This window comes from Vigna umbellata, chromosome 6, assembly GCF_029865625.1.
Source record: "Vigna umbellata cultivar VRB3 chromosome 6, Vumbellata_1.0, whole genome shotgun sequence".
NCBI classification, from domain to species: domain Eukaryota; kingdom Viridiplantae; phylum Streptophyta; class Magnoliopsida; order Fabales; family Fabaceae; genus Vigna; species Vigna umbellata.
In genome coordinates, this window is record NC_142170.1 from 30,890,990 (window position 1) to 30,914,316 (window position 23,327).

The 23,327-nt window shown below is 35.7% G+C and overlaps 1 protein-coding gene, 1 long non-coding RNA gene and 1 pseudogene across 6 annotated transcripts; 1 reads left to right on the top strand and 2 right to left on the bottom strand.

The window, feature by feature from the left end:
- Window position 1: 1 nt before the first annotated feature.
- Window positions 2-2,765, bottom strand: LOC148197214 (uncharacterized). The gene is made up of 2 exons (XR_015780251.1): window positions 2,371-2,765; window positions 2-187 (listed from the first exon to the last, which is right to left on the bottom strand). It is a non-coding gene; the product is annotated as an uncharacterized LOC148197214 (long non-coding RNA).
- Window positions 2,766-6,757: 3,992 nt separating this feature from the next.
- Window positions 6,758-21,455, bottom strand: LOC148197215 (methionine aminopeptidase 2B-like). 5 transcript variants are annotated; one of them, XM_088092405.1, is made up of 13 exons: window positions 21,295-21,455; window positions 19,787-19,825; window positions 18,894-19,030; window positions 17,986-18,022; window positions 17,794-17,901; window positions 14,643-14,742; window positions 14,036-14,181; window positions 11,818-11,909; window positions 11,609-11,703; window positions 8,453-8,549; window positions 7,577-7,720; window positions 7,261-7,478; window positions 6,758-6,970 (listed from the first exon to the last, which is right to left on the bottom strand). In XM_088092405.1, the coding sequence occupies exons 3-13, from the start codon at window positions 19,018-19,020 to the stop codon at window positions 6,860-6,862; spliced, it is 1,275 nt and encodes a 424-aa protein (XP_087948531.1). In that variant the 5' UTR covers window positions 19,021-19,030; window positions 19,787-19,825; window positions 21,295-21,455; the 3' UTR covers window positions 6,758-6,859. The 5 variants fall into 5 exon arrangements, with proteins under 5 accessions (XP_087948531.1, XP_087948528.1, XP_087948530.1 ...); XM_088092402.1 differs by having other exon boundaries at window positions 19,787-19,893; XM_088092404.1 differs by having other exon boundaries at window positions 19,787-19,893; window positions 21,303-21,454.
- LOC148197216 (uncharacterized) lies at window positions 9,487-10,230 on the top strand (annotated as a pseudogene).
- Window positions 21,456-23,327: the final 1,872 nt, after the last annotated feature.

A 23,327-nucleotide genomic window follows, 5' to 3' on the forward strand; every position in this document is an offset into this window, starting at 1 on the left:
CTTAGAATAGTGCGAAATTTCCGACTAGAGTATTAGAATTTCTCCCTGGAATTTATGGAACAATTAAAAATTTAAACACTCAAAAGTTCTTCCAAATAATACGAGTCCTCGGAAAAAAACTAGCACATCTAAGCTGCAGCACTGCCGTCTCCATCAAGAGCTGTTTCCAAAGTATCCTCCTCGTCATCTGCTCCCATCCAAGTGGATGATCATCGCCAAAGAAACATACCCAAACAACACACAACACAAACAATGCAAGGGTGAGCTAGATATAAAAAGCATGTTATCATACATAGATTCCTATAAAAGAACAATTAAAGCATACTCATTAAACCACAATTCACACACTCACACGACATGTACACATTCATCCAAACATGGTAAACTGACATCACAAGACTTGTTACTTTATACCCCGACTTGTTGCTTTATAGATCGACTCGTCCGGACTAGAATGATTACCGAGCTATGCGGGTCTTGCACTCGTGGTGCCTCTATGAAACTTGGGCACTCCCGCCCTGGCACTACCGCCTTGTGAAACTTGGGCACTACCGCCCGGTGGAACTTTGGGCACTCCCGCCTGACCACAATCACGAGGTTAATTCGTTATCACTCACCTTGGATCATATGGAAGCATCAAAGACTAGGACCTCCTGCTACTCCTCACCACATGTTCAATCGTCTCTACATGAGAAGAAAGACCATTGGAGTTTCAGGATGACCCCCAAAACTGAGCTACCATGTAATTATTCTATACAACCCCAAAACACCACCATGTATCCTCTCCTTGAGGATCATGGAATTACGTCCATGAATCATACTGTTACTTTGAACCTTAACCCAAGTCATGAATAACCAGATACCACCATATTATCACAACAAATCCAACATATCTCATACATTCACATATTTTCACATAATTCACGTTACAGCATATATTCCAAACATTGGTACACATAATTCAACCCAAGAGCAAAGGAACTTAGAACCCATCACCATTTGCAGACCATTAAATGGACGAACACTATTCACCGAGCGTTATAAGCCGAACGCCATTATGCCAATTGGACGAACGCTTAGATTGATACTTAGGACGAACGCTATTTACCAACAGGCCGAACGCTATTTCACCGATCACACCATTAGGACGAACGCTTAGATTGATACTTAGGACGAAAGCTATTTTACCGAAAACACTATTAGAACGAACGCTGAGATTGATACTTAGGCCGAACGCTGGGTCGAGTACTTAGACCGAACGCTATTTTACCGAACACAATATTGGACGAACGCTAAAACCACACACCTCACTGGATTAAACCCTATTCTGCCGAACGCTAAATCCGACCACCTCACTCAAATTGGATACTGCTAGGACGAACGTTAAGATAAATCTCTTATGCTCAACACTTAAAACACCAAACATTATTAAATCGAACACTAAAAGGACGAACGCTCAAAAACGAACACCTTATTGGATTCCATACTGTTAGGCCGAACGCTAGGAGATTAAACGCTACTGGGTCGAACGCTAAAACACCGAACTCCACATTATATCGAATACTGTTGGACGAACGATCAAAGTCACCATTAAACCGAGGCCGAACGTACAAGATCCAAACCTAAGAATACCAATCTAACACCGAACGCTTATACTCAATAATGTATCAATACCGAACACTCAAAATCAAACACTATTTGGCGAACGCTAAATCCGAAAATGATTCACCATAATTGGGCCGAACGTTCAGTATAAATAATTCACCAACACCGAACGTTCAATATAAATAATTCACCAACACCGAACGTTCAATATTTAAACATAACACATCAGATTTAAGATCGAACGCTATGCTAACTAATTCATCAAAACGAACGTTCAAACTCTTAAACAAAGAATATCAAATTTAGATCGAACGCTTGAATTACTAAAATATCAAAACCGAACGCTCAAGATTTAAGCCTAATCATACTACATTCAGTCAAACACTACAGTCACCCATACACAAAGACCGATCGCCGAACGCTCACCAAAACAAGCCCAGCACGAACGCTAACGCTCGTTACTAGAGGACACAAGACCGAACGCTTACTAATCTACTCAAAACCGAACGTGCAGTGCTCAATTTAAGGCCGAACGCTATACGGGCGAACGCTCGTTCTATTTTGGCCGACCACTATTGGTCGAGCACAAATGACGTACGCTCGTTCTGCAGAATTCTGCAGAAACGTAGCAGATTTCCAGACTTCCCCGAAATTCCATTTTTCATCCCCAAATTCCCAGATTTGCATCAAAGAGCAGAATATAACAAATCTCAAACACAGTTTAATATTTCTACAATCTATAAGAATAGATCTAGCTCCCCTTACCTCTTGAAGACTTCCTTGAATCTATCTCCAAAGGAAAAGTTCTCCACTTCTTCTCTCCCACAACTTGCAGTACCAAGGCTTCCTTGCAGTTCCAGAAGCTCTCAACTTCACCTCTCTCAGGAATTTGCAGCAATGATTTCCCACCCCAAGTGCAGAACCTACCCCCTTTTTATCTTCTACCAGCAGCTTATGGTGCAAAGATGAGAGCAAAGGGCCAACGTGTGATATTCCCCTTTTTGCCAAATAAAAACGACATCCCACCTCTTTCATTGGGGCGGTTGGTGCTTTTCAGCACTGATCGTCCCCATCCCCTTTTTGTTTTTTTTTTAAATATTTAGGTCCTTACATTTTCCCCAACACAAAAATTTTCGTCCTCGAAAATTAGGCTTATCGGAACAAGTTGGGGTAAGTTTCTCTCATCTCGTCCTCTAACTCCCAGGTAGAGTCGCCCGTTCCACTGTTCCAGATAACTTTGACAAGTCTGACAGTTCTTCCTCTAAGTTGTCTGTTTTGACTCTCCTCAATTCTTATTGGTTGCACTTCAATTGATAAATCTTCTCTGGCTTGCACATCGTCAACTTCAAGCACATGAGATGGATCAGACATGTATTTTCTCAGTTGAGATACATGGAACACTAGATGCAAGTTTGCTAACTGAGGTGGCATGGCTACCTCGTAAGCTACTGGTCCTATACGTCGAAGAATTTGGTAAGGACCAAGATATCTAGGAGATAATTTCCTAGCACGAATGGCCCTTCCTATACCGGTAGTAGGAGTCACTCGTAGGAACACATGATCCCCAACTGCAAATTCCAACGGCTTGCGTCTCCGATCAGCCTAGGACTTCTGCCTATTCTGAGATGCCCGCATCCTCTCTTGTATAAGCTTCACCTTCTCTGTAGTCTGCTGAACTATCTCTGGTCCCGTCAAAACTGCTTCTCCATCTTGAAACCAACAAAGAGGTGTTCTGCAGCGCCTCCCATATAACGCTTCAAATGGTGCCATGCCGATACTAGCCTGGTAGCTGTTGTTGTAAGTGAACTCAACCAGTGGCAATATCTCATCGCATACCCCTAGGTGATCCAAAATACAAGTCCTCAGTAGCTTATGAGATCGCCATGCCACCTCAGTTAGCAAACTTGCATCCAGTGTTCCATGTATCTCAACTGAGAAAATACATGTCTGATCTTTCTCATGTGCTTGAAGTTGACGATGTGCAAGTCAGAGAAGATTTGTCAATTGAGGTGCAACCAATAAGGATTGAGGAGAGTCAAAACAAGCAACTTAGAGGAAGAACTGTCAGACTTGTCAAAGTTATCTGGAACAGTGGAATGGGCGACTCTACGTGGGAGTTAGAGGACGAGATGAGAGAAATTTATCCCTACTTGTTTTGATAAGCCAAATCTTTGAGGACGAAAATTTTTGTTGTTGGGGAGAATGTAAGGAATCGTACGTTTAAAAAAAAAAAAAAAGACAAAACAAACGGGGAAGGAAGGAACGAGCGCTGGAAAGCACCAATTTTGTTGGCCACAAGGGACAGCAAACGTTGCTTCCATTCCCCCATTAAAAAAAGGTTTAATCCTTTTCGACATCCCTATTTATGTACGAATGTCTCAATTGGGTCCTCGTTTTTTAAAGTGTATCAAAATGGTCCTTAATTTTGAAAATTGATATCAATTGAGTCCTTTCCGTTAAGTTGGCTGGACGGCGTTAAAAAAATTGATGAGTGGATGCTGAGATGACGAACGAACGCTCGTCCACCAGCGAACGAACGCTCGTCCACCAGCGAACTACCGCTCGTCCACCAGAGAACGAACGCTCGTCAACCTCTTACTGCTGGACAACTGTTCGTTCCACACTGGACGACCGTTCGTTCGGTGGTCGACGAGCGTTCGTTCGCTGATGGACGAGCGTTCGTTCGCTGGTGGACGAGCGTTCGTTCGTCATCTCAGCATCCACTCATCAATTTTTTTAACGCCGTCCAGCCAACTTAACGGAAAGGACTCAATTGATATCAATTTTCAAAATTAAGGACCATTTTGATACACTTTAGAAAACGAGGACCCATCTGAGACATTCGTACATAAATAGGGATGTCGAAAAGGATTAAACCTTAAAAAAAAAAGGGGAGGCTTGTAGGAGATAAAAGGAGGTGGGTTCTGCACTTGGGGTGGGAATCATTGCTGCCAAATTTGTGAGAGAGGTGAAGTTGAAGCTGCAAGGAAGCTTTGGTTCTGCAAGTTGGGGGAAAGAAGAAGAGGAGAACTTTTGGAGTTGGAAGGAAATCAAACTCTCTGGAAGTGATTCAAGGAAGTCTTTAAGAGGTAAGAGGAGCTAGATCTTTTGTTTGATTGTTGATATATGTTGTGTTTGATGAAAATCTGGGAAGAAGGGGATGAAAAATTGGGGTTTTCTGGGTTTCTGGAAATCTGGTGCGATTCTGCAGAATTCTGCAGATCGCGCGTTCGTCCAATTTGATGAGCCAAATTGGACGTTCGTCCAAGTTGGTCGGTTGTCGGCCAAAATATGTTGAGCGTTCGGTCTTCAGTTTGACGAGCGTTCGCGTTCGAACTGAGTGTAGCGTTCGGTATTAGTGAACTAGGGATTATGAGCGTTCGTTCCTAAATCGCTATTTATAGGAAGTGATCTTGAGCGTTCGGTATTGGGTATTAGTGATTGAAATTGTTCGTCCTTAATTTGGATACTAAGGTTTGGATCACAGGCGTTCGGTTTTGGCTATTACGTTCGTCCTTAAATTGGTTTTCTCAGTGATTATGAGCGTTCGGCCTTAATTTAGTATTCTTAGGTTTCCCTCTTGAGCGTTCGATATTGGTATGGTTGTGATGCGTGCGTTCGGTCTTGGTGTTGCTGTGATTATGAGCGTTCGGCCTTGAGTTAGTATTCTTAGGTATCAATCGTTGAGCGTTCGTCCAAACAGTAGCCGATTCAATATGACGTTCGGTTTTAACGTTCGACTGAAGAGTGTTTCGTTTTGGCGTTTTTGCGTTCGGCCGAATAGTGTTCAATCCTGTGGGCGTTCGGTATTAGCGTTCGGCCGAACAGTGTTGAATTGTGGTGCTCGGTTTTAGCGTTAGGACAAACAGTGTGGAATCCATATGGTGTTCGTTTTGAACGTTCGGTTTATTAACGTTCGGTTTTAGTGTTGAGTTTAAGTTATTGATCTTGACGTTCGTCCAGCCAGTATCCGATTTTAAGGAAGTATCCGGTTTTAGCGTTCGGCCTTAGTACTCGATCTCAGCGTTCGGCCTAATAGTGTGTTCAGTGAAATAGCGTTCGGCATGTTGGTAAATAGCGTTCGTTCAAAACTGTTCGGTTTTGAGCGTTCGACCTGTATGATCTGATGACGTCCGTCCAAATAGTGTTCGGCTTATTGTTTCGAAATGGCGTTCGTCCAGCAGCGTTCGTTCCACTGTGTTCGGTGAATAGTGCTCGTTCAAATAGTACTTTACAAATATGTTGGATTCTAAGTTCCTTTGGTCTTGAGTTGGATTATGTGTACCAATGGTTGGAATATTGTCTGTGACGTGATTTATTTGAAAATATGTGAATGTATGAGATATGTTGGATTTGTTGTGATAATATGGTGGTATCTGGTTATTCATGGCTTGGGTTAAGGTTCAAAGTAACAGTATGATTCATGAATGTAACTCCATGATCCTCAAGGAGAGGATACATGGTGGTGTTTTGGGGTTGTATAGAACGATTAAATGGTAGCTCAGTTTTGGGGGTCATCCTGAATCTCCAATGGTCTTTCTTCTCATGTAGAAAGGATTGAACATGTGGTGAGGAGTAGCAGGAGGTCCTAGTCTTGGATGCTTCCATATGATCCAAGGTGAGTGTTTAAATTTTTAGTCTTGGAAGAACTTTTGAGTGTTTAAATTTTTAATTGTCCCATAAATTCCAGGAAGAAATTCTAATACTCTATTTGAAAATTTCGCACTATTTTAAGGATGACTGTAATCCTTGATTAACTCTTCACTGCTTTCCTATTATATTATGCATGATGACGTCTTTATTATATATGTATGACGTATATAATTGGGATGTTACAGTTTGCGTGCTTAATTTTACATTTTACATGTTCCACTCTCTTTAAAATTTCGTTGGTGGTAGTCGTAGTGGTCATACTTATGGGTGTTGCTGGAGGTAGTTAGCATGCACTTAGTTTTACATGCTTCAATTTCTGTGTGTAATTCGTTGATCATAGTCATTGTGGTCATAGTTATGGTTATTTCCGGAGAAATTTGGAATTTCCTCTGATGTATTTGTACCTTTTTCGAATTTAGGATTGTATTTACCATATGATTTTAATATGATATTAACTATTGAAGAAGATTCCAATTATTAAATGAGTAACTGCGTCCTCTGTAAAAACATATAATTATAAAACCGATATGTTGATGGTACAGCGAAAACAGTTCAGAAATATAATGGTACAATATCACATTAAAAAAACTTCAACTTCACATTAGTAGTCATCACCCCTTGATATAACTTCTTTGCATGTTGGTCGGAGTAAGATTGTATGTTCGAATTGTGATACATAACTTCCTTTCACATCACACAGAGGAGGATACGGCTGCATAAAATAACAAAAAGTTACCACTTCACGAAAATAATTTCGAAGTTAGAATTAGGAAAACAACAACATACAAAATCAAAAGACATGTTGCATCAAAGAACAGACACGTGTTGGTGCCGAGTATATTATCATACATGTCCAACATTGTAATTGACAACACTTTTGTTAGACACAGTTCAGAGTTACCAAAATCTCCCTCAGACACGTATTACTTCTCATTGAAGCCATTAAAATATGCATTAAATTTTTAAAAAGTTGCAAAAATATTTATATCTACAAAAGCATACCTGAACAATGCCAGCGTCACACAAATTCTTTAATGCCATTAAGTATTTAGTCTCCCCCAGGCGATCTAAATACCGTCTACAAAAGGCCAAAGTAGAGAAGTTCTTGTTAATATTTGCTAACAGTTGTTTTGCTCTAGGCAATCTCAGCGGGATATGACCAACATCAAAATTTTTCATGTAGTGGCTGCATTCCAGGTCTTCTCGTACATATCCTTTTCCTGAGCATAATATAACATACATAACATTTAAAGAACACTTACGTCCTGTATTGTTCGAAGAGAGTACAATAATCTAAAACCCAAAGAAACCACAATACCCGTTGATGCGAAGGTTTCAATAGCAAAAAATTCACCCTCTTCCATCTTTGTCTGCTCCCCGCCTTTCACAATGGGAACAGATTTTCCAGCATGGATTTGGTAGCGACCAATGCTATGCCCATTCAAATTCCGTATACTCTTCACTGCAATAACATTCCCATTACAATATATATCACTTTCTATACGATAACACAATACTGGTATTATTATATACTATAGAAATATGGAGACAAATATTATAAATTATATGATTGTGAGAAAAATCATCCTTTAGCCATTTTCAAAACTTGACCTACTAATAAATTAAGGCATCAATGAAAGTTAACAATATTGTTTCCAATATATATATATATATATATATATATATATATATATATATATATATATATATATATATATGTATGTATATATTAGATTATTATGAATTATTTAAATTATCAACCAATATTAAATTATTCAACTAATATTGCTAAGACCATCTACCAAATATGATAGAAACTACATATCAAGCACTGGACAGTCTAGCACAGCAAAGAGTCTAGGAACCTTAAGACAATTTTATTGACCCATTCTTCACAAATAATAATGAAATGTTAATACATAATGCTTCCATTTCTACAATGCGATGAGAAAGATATGATCCAAATAAAAAGACAATAAAATACATATTACTAAGACCATCTACCAAATATGATAGAAACTATATATCAAACACTGGACACTCTAGCACAGCAAAGAGTCTAGGAACCTTAAGACAATTTTATTGAGCCATTCTTCACAAATAATAATGAAATGTTAATATATAATGCTTCCATTTCTACAATGCGATGAGAAAGATATGATCCAAATAAAAGGACATTACAAGCATCATATACCTTGATACACCTTTCCGTTAATCTCAACCTCATAAGATTCCATGACCTCTTGTATAGCGGCACCAATGTCACAAAGGCGCACATCGATTCCAGCTTCCTTGATGGCAACCATAGCATTCAAAGGAACCAGTAAACCACAAGATTTAATTGGTGCATACCAAAACATCACAACACAGAGCAAACAATAAAATGAATGGTAGAGGGGATAAGGAAGAGAAGTTATTTTTCAGGTTAAGCTTATGAAGCTTTTCCATTAAAGAGTTCTATAGATAGAGAAACCGTGCAAATCACATTTGAGTATTCCTACTCTGATATTTTTTCTTATTGTATATATATATATATATATATATATATATATATATATATATTTATTGATATGAGTATGCCATATGAGAAGAAAAAAGTCTTTTGATTAAATTGATTCAGTGTAAATCAGTACAGGAAAACATATATACAGAGAGAACTCTACCCCTGGCATAATGATTACAATGATTTCTAGTATCTTACAATACTCATACATGAATAAATTATTAGCAATGCTTACAATCCCGTTCAAGATGATAGGACCAAACACTAAGGTAGTTAAAATTGAGATTGTGGTTAGGATCTTGAATGGTTCACCAAATCTTAAATCATGAGATTGTAACACGGATCATGGATTTCACTTTCTACAAACAAAATCAATCTCTTGATCAACATTTTGTATGAATGAGGATAAGGGATGTTGTCAGAGAGTGGAGAGTTTATGAGAGGAGAAGGAAGAGTTAGTGTCCTAATTGTTTTAACAGTTAGGAGAGGCGAGAAGTTAGGAATTGTATAGAGTTCGGTAATTTGTATAGAGGGGTTGTTGAATATTCTTTGGTAGAGACAGAATGTTTTGTCCTGTGGAGGGAGATTAGGCTCCCGTACTGTGAATGTACATATGTCTTGTTGAATTGAAATACAAAACTCATTCTTTTACAGTGTGAGTTCTTGTTTGTGAGTGTGTTAGTGAGTGTTTTAGATAGGTTTCATACCCAGAAATCAATTGGTTCAACCTGCCGAATCCAAATTGGGAGAGAAAGGCGAAATGGAGGGAAGAGTCGAAGGGCGATTGAACGTAGTCAAAGGACAACTAGAGACCATGGAGATTGCAATGGATGGGTTGAAGGCGGAGACGGGATGCGCCAAGACTTACAAGAAGTCATGTGAATCCTGGGAGGATGAAATCGAAACCAGGAGGGAAACTCGGATGGCAGCCAAGCATCCATCAACGAGAACCAAAGGGGCAAGCGAGAAGAAGATGTTGGAGGGAGAGAAGTCGAACGCCATGATGGGCAACCCAATTGGAGAAAAAGGGTAGATTTCCCAGTCTTTAAGGGTCTCGACCCGTTGAAATGGATTAATCGGGCTGAGAAGTTCTTCGAGCTACAAGGTGTGGTGGAGGAAGAAAAGTTATCATCAGTATGGAAGGTAACGCCAACTATTGGTTCAAGTTCTGGAACGATAAAGCCAAGAATCGTTCTTGGGTAGGCCCGAAGGGAGCAATGATTGTTAGATTCAGAGGCAGGAACAAGGGTACCATCTTTGAAAGGTTGGCAGGGATTAAGCAGACTGGGACCGTGGAAGAGTACGTTCAAGATATCGATATCTTGGTGGGTCAGACAAAGGGAGTGTCGAAAGAGTAGCTATTGGGGTATTTTCTCGAAGGTCTGCAAAAACGCATCTGAAACCAAGTTCAACCACATGATCCGCAAGAATTGATGGCAACTATGAGGATCGCACAAGATGTTGAGGAGGCTCACAGTGGTGTGAAGGCTGGGAGCTGGAGTGTGACCAAGAATCAGCCCTCTTAGGGGCGTACAACAGGAACCGTGAATTCTTGTTTGAGTGTGTTAGTGAGTGTTTTAGATAGGTTTCATTACCACTTCTAAATTTCTTAATTGTATATTTAATTGGATTTGGGTGAAAGACATAGCTAGTGCACATTACGTGAAGTACGTTACATGTGTCTTTATTGGGTTTTATTTTAACTACAACAAGGTGAATTTTAATTTCCTTAATTTTTAATTTGGTTTGGGTTTTATTTTAATTTAAACCTCTTCCATCCAATAAAGTGAATAGGTGATGCAGCAGAAAACACACATAATAGGGTTAATTTTTAATTGCATTAATTATTAATTAATTTTAGGTTTTATTGTAACTGAACCCCATTCACCAAAAGATTTGAACCTGTGCAGCAGAAAATACAAAAAAATGTTGATCCACACAATTTAACTACTTGACGATCATGTGTAAGATTTGAATTGAAAATACTACAAGCTCATAGGATTGAACGTTTTAGGATGTAAATATATATTCTAACTATACCGCCAAACAAATAAAGGTAGACCGACACTTTATTAAAGAAATATTAGATAGTGACCTAATCACAACTTCTTATGTCCCTTCTAAACTTCAGCGAGTAGATCTGTCCACAAAAGGTCTTCCACTGAATGATATCATGATCTCACATGCAAGCTGGAAATGATAAATATCTATTCACTTGCTTGAGGGGGAGTGTTGATTACAAGTGTGTTGTTGGAAGATTCTAGAGGTCTCCTTGTAATCATTAATATAGGATTAGAGTTCTATATATAGAGTGATGTCCTGTCTCATTAAATCAATTCAACAAAATTGCTTCTCTTCTATAGTTAATCTCTAGTTTGCGATGTTCTCTAAGCCCTCCTAATAAACCCAAAGGTTGGTATTAAATACCTTGGTATTAGAGCTTCTCACCAAGTCTTAGAGCTACAAGAGAGTGGTTCATGTGGTTATATTGACATAACTGTCTTGACAAGGGACTAGCCAAGTAGTTGATGCACAACAAGCTCAATGGGCACAAAGGCTACGAAGTGTTTGCCGAATACCAATTGCAAGACACGGAACATGAATTTCACTTGAAATATAAGATTCCAGTCAAATTTCTTTACAAGGGCTATGAGAAAAGTTTGAGTCACACGAATATGACTAGTTAATTTAATTATTTCTTTAGACAAATGGAGTACATTTATCAACATGATATTAACAGTGTTTGTTCTGAACAATTCGACATTATTAATTGACCATGTTAGATATAGATCTACACAACATAATACTGCTCGTTTGACAGGGTTAAGCATCTTTTCCAGAATGTACCTTAATACCCGTATTAGTTGCTTCCCGAGAGGCTTCAAGCAATGGATCAAACATAGGGTTGAATGCCACAGTAAAAGCACAATCAACTATATATCCTATAGAAAGAATCCATAAAAGGGTTCAACAGGAGTAAAATTAAAAAATACACTAGTTACTAGAGTTATCATAGCTATAGAAGAATTGATAAAAAAAAAATTCCCACGCATTACCATCAACATGGGTGCCAAAATCCAGTTTCATCACATCATCATACTGAAGTATAGTCTTGTCCCCTGAATTTGGGGTCCAGTGAGCAGCAACCCTGGGGGAGTAAGAGAGTTACATTTAAGAAAACAAAATGATGAAAAAACCACAAACAACTGTGAAACTGTGAACATCGTATTGGAACAACAGTTTTTCAACTATCTTTGGCACTTAATTGTAAGTCAGTTACACAACTAACTCTATATGCAGTTAATACAAGTCGCTATAACAAATATACTGATCCAACACATACTTCAGGGTCACGGTTGTCATTGTCAAATTGCAGATCGGCCTACCTGAAAAGTGGATAGCAGGATACTGCAATAACTCTCAACCGTTCAACTGATTTGATATCTAATAAGTTGTCTTAAAACTTCAAGGTACTTTCTTCTTATCATACTCTTAATTATATATTTTTTTATATAGGCAATTTTGTTCAATGGTGCATCAAATCATTTCTAAGACACGCATTTTATCACTTAATTCATTTTAATATTGTTATTTATTTTGATCATGTAGAATATTGTTTCAATGATTTGTTATATAGTTATTTTTGTTTTCAAACTTGTTCTCATAAGTGTAATTTTACTATCACAATTATATAAAAATGTTTCATTTATTATAATATAATAATTTGTTGTCATAAATCTTTTTCATGAGCATCAAACACAAATTGAAGTTCTAAAGATGAAAGATTTATGATTAAATTCGAATTATTAATTTAATTTTTTTCTCTACGATTTTGATTAAGTGGTGTATTATAATCTTTATTAGTATAAAAAGATATTTCATTATAAAGAAATAAAAAGACATTTGAAATATTTTTAAACTTCATTCTTTGTTTTCTTTTTATAATTTTTTAAAAATAATTTTTAACTTTGTTTCATTTGTCCTTTCCTTTTCTTCATTTGTTTCGTTACCTATGTTAATTTGCATAAAAAATGAAAACCGCAGATCAAGATTTACAGGTACCAACTCAATAAGAAAACAGATATGGGCCCGGATCCGGGTATACATATTACCTACTGGAGATATGATGAGGCAAAATTTATACCCGTTGGGTATGAGAATGAATTTTTACTTTGGGAATATGGATGGGATAGTAAAACTCACGCCTGTCTCGTCCCATTACCATCCCTAGCTGCTATTCACTGCCTAGTACAGTGCAACCTTTGATTTGATCAGTGTAAAATGATATCAGATTACTCTTCTTGCTCAAATCTCTTATGGTCACAAATACCAGTGTCCCTCTTCTCATATCAATTATTGCATGTTCCCCTCCATTTAAAAGAATCTAACAAGTGTCAACAAGTTAGCTAAAGAAATTGTATATCTATTGAATTTCATGCCACTCGGTATGATTTCAAATCTTAGGTCACCAATCAAGTGTTGGTGCATAGGTATATAGGTCCTGATGGTCTTTATGTGTATCCACTCCTTCAACTTCAACCCAGATTGGTTCCCATGCATATTTACTTTCCAATTTAATAAAGAACAGCATAAGTAGTTGTACTAAATGTGTCATGCTAGGTTAGGCCATCCTAATAGTTACGGTCATAAGCGTGTTTTATACCAATTTAATTTTCTGCTTTCTAATAAAATGTATCAAATTTTTGTTGTACTAGTTGTATGAGAAAGTCGCAGAGACTTCTCTCCACTTTATCAGAATATATTTACTCTTCACCTTTATAATTAGCTTAATAGGACCCTCCATATTATCTTCACTGATAATTATCACCTTCGTAGATGCTTATTCTCACTTTACTTGGCTCTGCAACTTAAACATAATTTAGAAACATTGACTAGTTTTAAAAAAAATTTGACCATGGTTGAACTTCAATTTAACATTAAACTCAAAAAGTTACAAACTCACAAAGGAGGATTATTGAACACAAACAAAGACACGATTTTCCAGTCATGATTATTAATCAACTTTTCTTATTGGTTCTTCCACCTTTCTTCACATTCCAGATCATCCAAGGCACGATTTTGCCATTTTTTTATTAGTAAGTGCCATTACTACATTTTCTCAAGCACATTCATTTCGATTTAATTTTTCTTTAACAATCACTCATCCAGATTGACATTCCCACATCAATAAGGCACTTCACTCGATATTTAGTACAAAAAAAGGAGAAACCACAGATACAGAGGAAAGTAGAAAACAAAAATATAAAGGGTTACCAGTTTAAAGAGCATCCTGTGGGGAATGCAATGCCAGCTTGAAGGCCATCCTCTGATATTAGCTTACGGACAGTGTTCTCCAATGTTTCACATATGTCGGTCATTAACATTCCAGGCTTTAAAATGCCTTTCATATATTTGCGAACCTACTTATAGATAAAAAGAGTATACTGAGTTACAGATATAAATAATACCACCATTAATGAAAAAATATAGAAAACCAGATGACACAACAGGGCAGAAAAACAAAAGGAAACCAAGACTTAATTCCCCTCATTAAAATATAACGGAATACAAGTACAGAGGGAGCATGATTGAGCATTTGAATATTATTAATAGTATATTTTGGACATATATTCTAATCACTTGGTAACCTAGGTGATCTGTATTAAACCCACCTAATTTTCTCTAAAAGTTTTCCACAATTCTTCGAGAACTTAAAATAAGGGTCAGACCCACTTTAATTTTTCCCTCCACTTCCCATCTTCCTTTCCTTCTCTATACCATATTCAAACAATAAAAGGTGACAATCTTGACAAATTTTCTTTTACAAAACTAGCCATCAAAATAAAGGGTTAAAATCTGGAAAGTAAACCAAAATTACCACCTGACGATGAACTTCTGCTGCTCGACGAACTGAATTATATATTGGTTTCTGCAGGCGCTCCAGTTCTCTCTTCTCCTCTGATGTAGTTCTCCATAGGTTACTGGTAAAAAGATTCTAACATTACAAAGAAAATTTACATAGAATATTTAAAAAAGGATGAGAGTCAAACTGCTGTTAATGTCGGTGTGATTCACTCACATGTCACTTGCGACAATTAACTAAACTTCCAAAAGTAGGCTTCTTTCATTCATTTGGTTTATTTCAGATTTGAGGGGGAGTCTCAATAGATTTGATAAGGATTTATGGTTGAGCTAATGAAATCCTACCAAAACAAAAAACTACTTTTAGCTCTTTTTTCAAATCCTACCAAAACACCATATATGGGACCATAATCTTGGTGTGAAATCCTATTTCCAGTCAAGGCAGTCAGAGGTGAAATGTAGTTTGGAAAAGCCATATAAAAAATCAGTATGGCAGTATGGCAGGTCACTGCGGCTACTGTGTTAAATACAATATCTGCATACTTTCAAAAAATGAAAACTTGTAAACCCAACCATAATTAGGGTTAGAGATGTTTTTGGCTAGTTCTATAATACCAAATTTTGGTAACTGTTGTTCTTATTTAAAAGTGAAATCTTTTTTTGTCTGTTACTAAACATTGATCTGTTAGGTCTGGACTTTTTACATGTCAAATGGAATGCTAGCAGAAATTTCTTCGGCCAAAAACTTCTGTTGAATAAAATGACACAAAGTTTGAAAATGAGAATAGACTCTGCCTAAGCAACAAATCTAAGAGGTTGTTTCGTGTAGATTTCTCACCAAAATCACCAAGAAGAAAGACATTTTAATGTCTAGCAGATGGAAGGGCCAATGGTTAATAGCAATCATAACAAGAACTTCCTTTGACTTGTTTCTATCGGTAAGTATTTCAAGCAATCAAAATGCTTGGTTTGAAATCCAATAAATAAATGTTGTTTCAACAGGAAAATTATGGTAGCATCATTCCTTGTAATGACTTCATCATTAACATAAACAACTAAGTAAACATATTTTCCACAAGATTGTGAAATTAGAAAACCAAGTTGTTGGAGATTGTTTAAACCCGAAGAGATTAAGAAAGTTTGCAAACGAGAATAGACTCTGCCTAACCAACAAATCCAAGAGGTTGTTTCGTGTAGATTTCTCACCAAATCACCAAGAAGAAAGACATTTTAATGTCTAGCTAATGGAAGGACCAATGGTTAATAGCAATCATAACAAGAAAAAGACAAATTATAGTGATTTTTACAACCGGAGAAAAAGCATCACCATAATCAAGACCATATATTTAGGTATCCCCACAATCAACCTTACCATTTTGCCCAACTTTGATATAAAGTTCCATTTGGGAAAACAAAAAGACAAAATGAGGTACTTTAGATTCAAATGAGGAGGAAGGTATTCTATTAATAAGAAAACATGCAATGATAATAGCATTTTTGTAGGGAGGACAACTAGGACTAAAATGCATTTAATGATAATATGTACGTAGGTATATGAAAAAAGGATGAAAGATGGAAGTTGCTTTTAGTGACTAATTTTCATTCAACATTGAAGGACCAAATTGAAAAAACATACACTTCCAAGGACAGGAAAGATCATTCAGCCCTTTTTTTAACTTCCATAGATTTAGATGACCCAAACAATCATGAAGCAACTTCGTAGGCAATGATGCAAAACAAGACAAACATTTGTTTCAATGATAGAGTCCTAGACATTCATGTCTTGTGCCAATCAATCAACTCATAACAAGTTCCTCTATAATAAAATAATGCTCATAGCGATGACATTGAACAATTCAATGATTTGGTTAGTTGACTAAGGAAGATTAATTGAAAGGACAAATAGGGACAAAATGAACAAACTTCAACTTTAAGGAAGGAGAAAGACAAATTGAACAAATTCACCTGAAAGCAACTTTAGAGCCATTTGCAAAAGGCAACCAAATGAAGAAATTTTGGAGAAGATAATGAGGTGAATAAAGAAAAATAATAGAGAAGTAATCAAAAGCACCAAAATCAATTATATGTGGACCTTGACAATCAATAGATTGAGAAAAGTGGGTTGTTCCAAAGATGGTTAGGCTTTGCAATTGGATTTCAGTAATAGGTACACATCTTCAAAAAGCTTGTGCTCAAATTTGCTTACATGCCATGGATACATTGGCTAACCATGCAAGGAATAACACATTTCTTGAGTGTGTCCCATCACCTTACAATAAGAACACCAAGTTCAACCACTTCTCTCACCACATCCACCTCGACTTCCATGTCATCCTCTTCCATGACTTGACACCATGGAAGAGAGATCAACTTGATTGTGTCCCATCACCTTACAACAAGAACAATGAGTTCAACCACTTCTCTTACCACGTCCACCTCAACTTCCATGTCCTCCTCTTCCATGACTTGACACCATGGAAGAGAAACCAACAGATTCGACCAAATTTTTATTCCTTTTAAGAGTAGCAACACAAAGTTGAGTAATTAAGGAAATGTATCTTCTTTATTCCTTCCAATGAGTCAGTATCAAGGAACATATTCAACTCTTCCACAGCTGTGTGGGCTTGGGCAACAAAGGATATCATGTCAAGGTCAATTGTTTTAGAGATGCCAACTTATATATACATGCAGATCTATATACTAACACTAACTCTATGTTACCAAGTACACGACTGGTTCAGCCTAGCTTTAGAAAGATAGAGCGGCACAAGATGCTATTGGCTCTTGCTACTAAAATAAATATATCCAACAAAAGTTCTGCTCAAGCTGCTATAGTGTTGTGCATTCCTGTTTTGTTATTTTCAAGACTTTGGGAGGAGTATAGGTAGTCAACAAAATAAGCATCTACATAATACCGTGTTAAAATGTTGTCAATTTTTATATTGCAAAACTTAGATACTTTCTGTTTCAAATGTGGTTAATTAACAACAAAAGAAAAACTTTAGCCAGACAATATTCTTCCTCTGTTTTTTTTTTCCTTTTCAAAGTAGCAACACGTCAAACAAAAAAGAAAAAACAATGGTAACAGAGTTCATTTTACTCATAAATTCAAATCAATTTTGCAAGCAAAAATGTCAGATATTGCTGAAATTTATTCATCATCAACTTACTCATCTTTGTATTGCTGAATTTCACCTTCAGGGAAATCTCCAGATGGAAATAGGTCAATAACAGAAATTGATGGTGGATCAGTTTGTTCTAAGAGTTCTTTCTTTTTCCTGATCATCCAAAACAAATCAGAAATTCAGAAAAATTTCACCATCATGAGAACAAAGCATTAATGACAGAATTCAAGTCCTCACTTGCTTCTAGTTTTCTTCTTTTTCTTCTTTGAAACTTCTGTCAAAAGAGAAAATGATTCAACATTAACAACAACACCATAAAATATATCAGATATAATATAATCCAAAAGTAAAGCATCACCAAGACGGTTTATGTTCCTCACTGATATGATTAAGTTGGATGATATGGAACCTATGTTTTCATGTGTTGTTGATCATGAAATCATGATCTTTCAAGGTGACATATTGTTTCTGTTGTAACAATATGTGTGACAGCATCAAATTCAATCAAGTTAATTCGCTTGAAAACTCATTTGTGGAAATCAAGTCGCTCATGAGTTTAAAGACAAGTGTATACAAGAATGGTATTCACATCGCTTTAATAGTATATGTAGTTTACATTTCATTTAGGTATTTGTTTTTCAAATTCTTTCAATCAAATTCTGAGTATAAGCTGTTTGAATAAAAAAAAAAGTTAGTTTACACATGTTTGTGAGCTTTCTTGAGGCGTATTTTTTTTTATGACACAATATTTTAGTTGGACCACGAAAAATAAGTTACAGAAGCATTAAAATAACTGTATTTTACATTTTCTGTGTTGTACAAGTGTACATCACAATAACAATGCAACCACTAAAAAACAAATCCTATAATTGTAATTTGAGAAAAAATGGTATATTTAATAAAAGGAATTACAACCGATTAGAATATATGTGAAATAAATCCTGCTGTATGAGACAAATGTATTCATTTCTTACATGCAAAAGAATTTTTTTAATGTTGAACTTTAAAAGATTTGGCATAAATAAACTGAGTTACTGAGAAAATAAATGAAATATGGATTCATATCTTACAACACTCAGACTATAAACATGTAATGTGGCAATTAAATAATTTAAATTAGGTGATTCATTTTGCATAATTACTACCTTTACTGTCACCTCCTTCTTTTGGAGACAATGGAGGAAGGTCACCAACTCTTTCTACAAGACTTTGAAGCTCTGAGGCTCCATTTTCTTCTTGCAAGTTGTTCAATTGAGAATTTTCCTCCGCCATGAAAGAAAAGCTGCATGCTCAATAAAATTAAAATGGTCAATTCTACAAAACAACCAAACTTCAATAACAGAAAGAGTGGTCCATCCTGTCCAGTAAGTTCAATGTCAAAATCTAGCTTAGGATATATCAAAAGTCAACAATTCATACCTCCAAGGTACAACAAAGAGATATAAGTTACAAAGTATGGAAAGAAATGACTATATTGAATACAAGAAACCATTATAAAATTTATTGAACTCTACCAAAGGGAAGCCACAGATGAAATTCCACTAAAGAAATGTCCATGCTAGTGATATATTTAAATTAGAATAAATAAATTTAACCAGCCATGTATAGTAAATCAAATGAAACAGCAAATGATCAAATAAACCCTCAAGTTTACGACTTTCATCTAACCTAAACGTTGAACAAGAAGGTACAAATACATAAGAGGAAATTCCAAATTTCTCCGGAAATAACCATAACTATGACCACAATGACTATGATCAACGAATTACACACAGAAATTGAAGCATGTAAAACTAAGTGCATGCTAACTACCTCCAGCAACACCCATAAGTATGACCACTACGACTACCACCAACGAAATTTTAAAGAGAGTGGAACATGTAAAATGTAAAATTAAGCACGCAAACATCCCAAGCAAAAGTAGATTCAAAATTGCAGAGTGGTTGATCAATGCTCGATTTCATGGGACAAATAGTAGAAATAGTAGAAAGCATACACAAGGGTAATATCGATAAAAATAATTGAGACAAAATATTACCTAAGCTGGTCAACTTTGGCACAGTAGCTTTGCTGCTTTCTGATAAGTAACGAAATCGGAGAAATTAAGCCAATAACGAACACAAAAGTAGATGCCGAAGTGAATCCCTACATTAGGTGAGTTTACTTTAGTTTCTCAAACCAAACGGCTATGGTGGCTGCCGTTTTGTGGTTTAAAATTTTTTTCCTACATTAGGGGTTTTAATTTAAGATTTTAATTAGGAATTAATAATTATTTTTAATTATTTAATGACTATACAACCTGCTTTTCAATTTTGTAGTTGAAAATTGAAATTAGAGATCAATTTAAAGTATGTCGAGAATGGATCAAATTCAATTAAAAGTAATTCAAGTACATTCTCATCTATTCTATTTAATTATTCTATTGTAATATTTGAATTTACAATTCTTTTTAATGGGAGGTAAACTCTTACTAGTTTATGAAATTTCCACTCTTCTAAGTAAACTTTCAAGTTTGACAACCTTGTGTGTATTATATATTACCAAATAATTTAATAATAATAATATAATGAATGAAGAGACCATGTGAGAGGAAGAGAGACAAATTCTGACTTATAAAGCAGTGGTGGTATGGGGTAAAGGTAGGTGGATGCACCTCCATCTCAACCGTCAGATGAAGAGGCCCTCATAATCAACAGTTGTTTTAGAGGCCTGGAAGGATGCACCATTGAAAAGGGCCCCAAGCAAAGATAGGAAAGCAAATGCATAGTTTTAGTTGAAAATATAAGCAAATGCATGGTATCATTGATAATATACCAACTACAAAGTATCTTTGGGGCATCAACCTTTTAATCTTATGAGTGGAAAGTGGGTTTCTTGAGGGAAAATATAACATAACTTGCAGGGTTGTCCTCTCTAGTGGCATGCTCAATTATTATTCACAAAAAAAGTGCCAATTCTTGGTTTTTCAATTTTCATTTCCTTGACGTATTTTCTAACATAAAAAAAAAGGCCATAACTTTCCTATATTCAGTTTCTTGGTCAGCATAACCTTCCTTATTCATTCAGAACTTTAAAAATAAAATAAAAGCCATTTAAAACACTTAGGAATATTATGACTCAAAATACAAGACAAATATTGATATGCCTTAGAATTGAGGATATCTAAGGTGTAAACAGAAAGTGCTCCTAAAAGATTAAATCCTCAACATGCAACCCTTTTTCAAGTCAAGATCAAGACCATAGTAAAGAATTCAAACTTTTAACTAGGACAAGAAAATTCAAAACCCTAAATGCATATTGAACGGATCCGCTGTCAAATGCGTATGGGCAATCACGAAAAATGACACGAAAAAGCCAAAAATTATGATGATAAAGAAGAAATACAGTTAAAGGGGAATACACTTCATAGGTTTTTCAACCGAGATGCAGTTAAAAGGCACGTTACAGTCCAATACACGTCACCTAATAACATACTATTCAAGAAGTCCCTGATTCTTTTTCAATGTTCGTAAAAGATTTCTACATTCAATCCTTAAGTAAAAATACCTAATTACCGAGGTGGTGATCTCCGTGAGTGAGGTGGTGAAGAGCTGACTGCGAGTGTGCAAGTTCTGCACAGAGGGTGCCCTGCGAGAAAAAAGATCGAGAGAACAGAGTGGGTGTTTGAGGGAGAGATAAAACCCTACAGAATCAACGAGAAGTCAAAAGTCTCATAACATACACAATGTTCGGGAGAAAATGGCGAAACTGGACTCTTACGATTTAAAAATGGGCCTCTTAAGTTGACATTTCCAGTCGGCACTCGGAAAAAATCAACTTACACCTCTTTCATTTAGACTTTGCATCGTTCTTGTACAAAATTTGTTGTATACTTCAAGCATACTTTATTATTAAATTTATAAAAGAATATAATTATAATGTTTAATTTTTAAATTGAGATTTTACATTTCAATTTTTTTTCATCATTTTATATCATTTATAATTTTGATTCAATTTTTAAAATTCTCACTGTAATATTTATTTATTTATTTTATTTTATTTATGTTTAGTTAAAATTATCAAGACATTGTGAATCCACTGGTTCATCATGAGTTTACTTGGATTGAGTTAGAAAAATTTCAATTCTAAGATTAAACTAAAACTGATTTACTTAATTATATTTAACGAGTTCAAACCAAAGGTAAATTGACCTTTAACCTATCAATAACAATTTATTTATTTTTTTACCATTTTTTAATAAGTTTTATGTTGTTATTAACTACTTCTAATATTATAGATTCACAACTTGATTTTTTTAAATACTGGAATAGAATACTTTAAATGTTTAATTTATATATATATATATATATATATATATATATTAATACATTAATCATTAATTATTATCTTTATAATAATATTTAGAAAATTAGATGAACAATTTGATTCCGATGATATAAATATATTAAGAAAATAAATATTATAAAAATAAGTGAATTACCTTACCCATCTATTAACTCGTGATTAGTCAAACTAAATTACAAAACTTTTTACTTACCAAAAAGTGAATTAGATGAAACTGACTTTTTTTTTAACTAAATCCATGGTGAACCAACTCATATGATTCAAGTTAGCTCACTTTAACATCTATCCATTACACACTAATTTTGTTTATTTATTTCATTTCATTTATTTTAAGGTCCTTCATGCTAATTTATACTTTTATTATTATATTCATGGCTTAATTACCTACTTAGTCCCCATGTTCGGAGGTAATTTGCTGTTTAGTACCCGGTTTTAAAAATGTAGGCATTTGATACCTATGTTTTGAAATTTGTATCAATTGAATCCTACCCACTTAACGCCGTTATAAATCTAACGTTTTTCTGACATCAACTTTGAATTGTGGACGACGGTAGTGGACGAGCGTCCGAGCATCGTTGGACGAGCGTCCTCTTCTGTTGGACGAGCGTCCTCCTCTGTTTGGACGAGCGTCCTCCACTGTTGGACGAGCGTCCTCTTCTGTTTGGACGAGCGTCCTCCACTGTTGGACGAGCGTCCTCCACTGTTGGACGAGCGTCCTCCTCTGTTTGGACGAGCGTCCTCCACTGTTGGACGAGCGTCCTCCTCTGTTTGGACGATCGTCCACAACCGCTCGTCCACAATTCAAAGTTGATGTCAGAAAAACGTTAGATTTATAACGGCGTTAGGTGGGTAGGATTCAATTGATACAAATTTCAAAACATAGGTATCAAATGCCTACATTTTTAAAACCGGGTACTAAACAGCAAATTACCTCCGAACATGGGGACTAAGTAGGTAATTAAGCCTATATTCATTTATAATATTATAACCCGTATAAAATTATTTTTTTAAAATTCTACTTTGATTCTTACTTTATTTTTGTATTGTTTTAAAACATTATCATTTTATAATTCAAATTAGAATTGAGGTTATCTAAGGTGTAAACAGAAAGTGCTCCTAAAAGATTAAATCCTCAACATGCAACCCTTTTTCAAGTCAAGATCAAGACCATAGTAAAGAATTCAAACTTTTAACTAGGACAAGAAAATTCAAAACCCTAAATGCATATTGAACGG

Excerpts from the sequence above, each read along its gene's own strand:
- LOC148197215 (XM_088092406.1), bottom strand. The coding sequence starts at position 19,020 with ATGGCGGAGGAAAATTCTCAATTGAACAACTTGCAAGAAGAAAATGGA. Across the intron at positions 17,902-17,985 it reads AAGAAGAAAACTAGAAGCAA|GAAAAAGAAAGAACTCTTAG; the intron begins GTGAGGACTTGA and ends TTGGATGATCAG. Across the intron at positions 8,550-11,608 it reads CAACTAATACGGGTATTAAG|GAAGCTGGAATCGATGTGCG; the intron begins GTACATTCTGGA and ends GTTGCCATCAAG.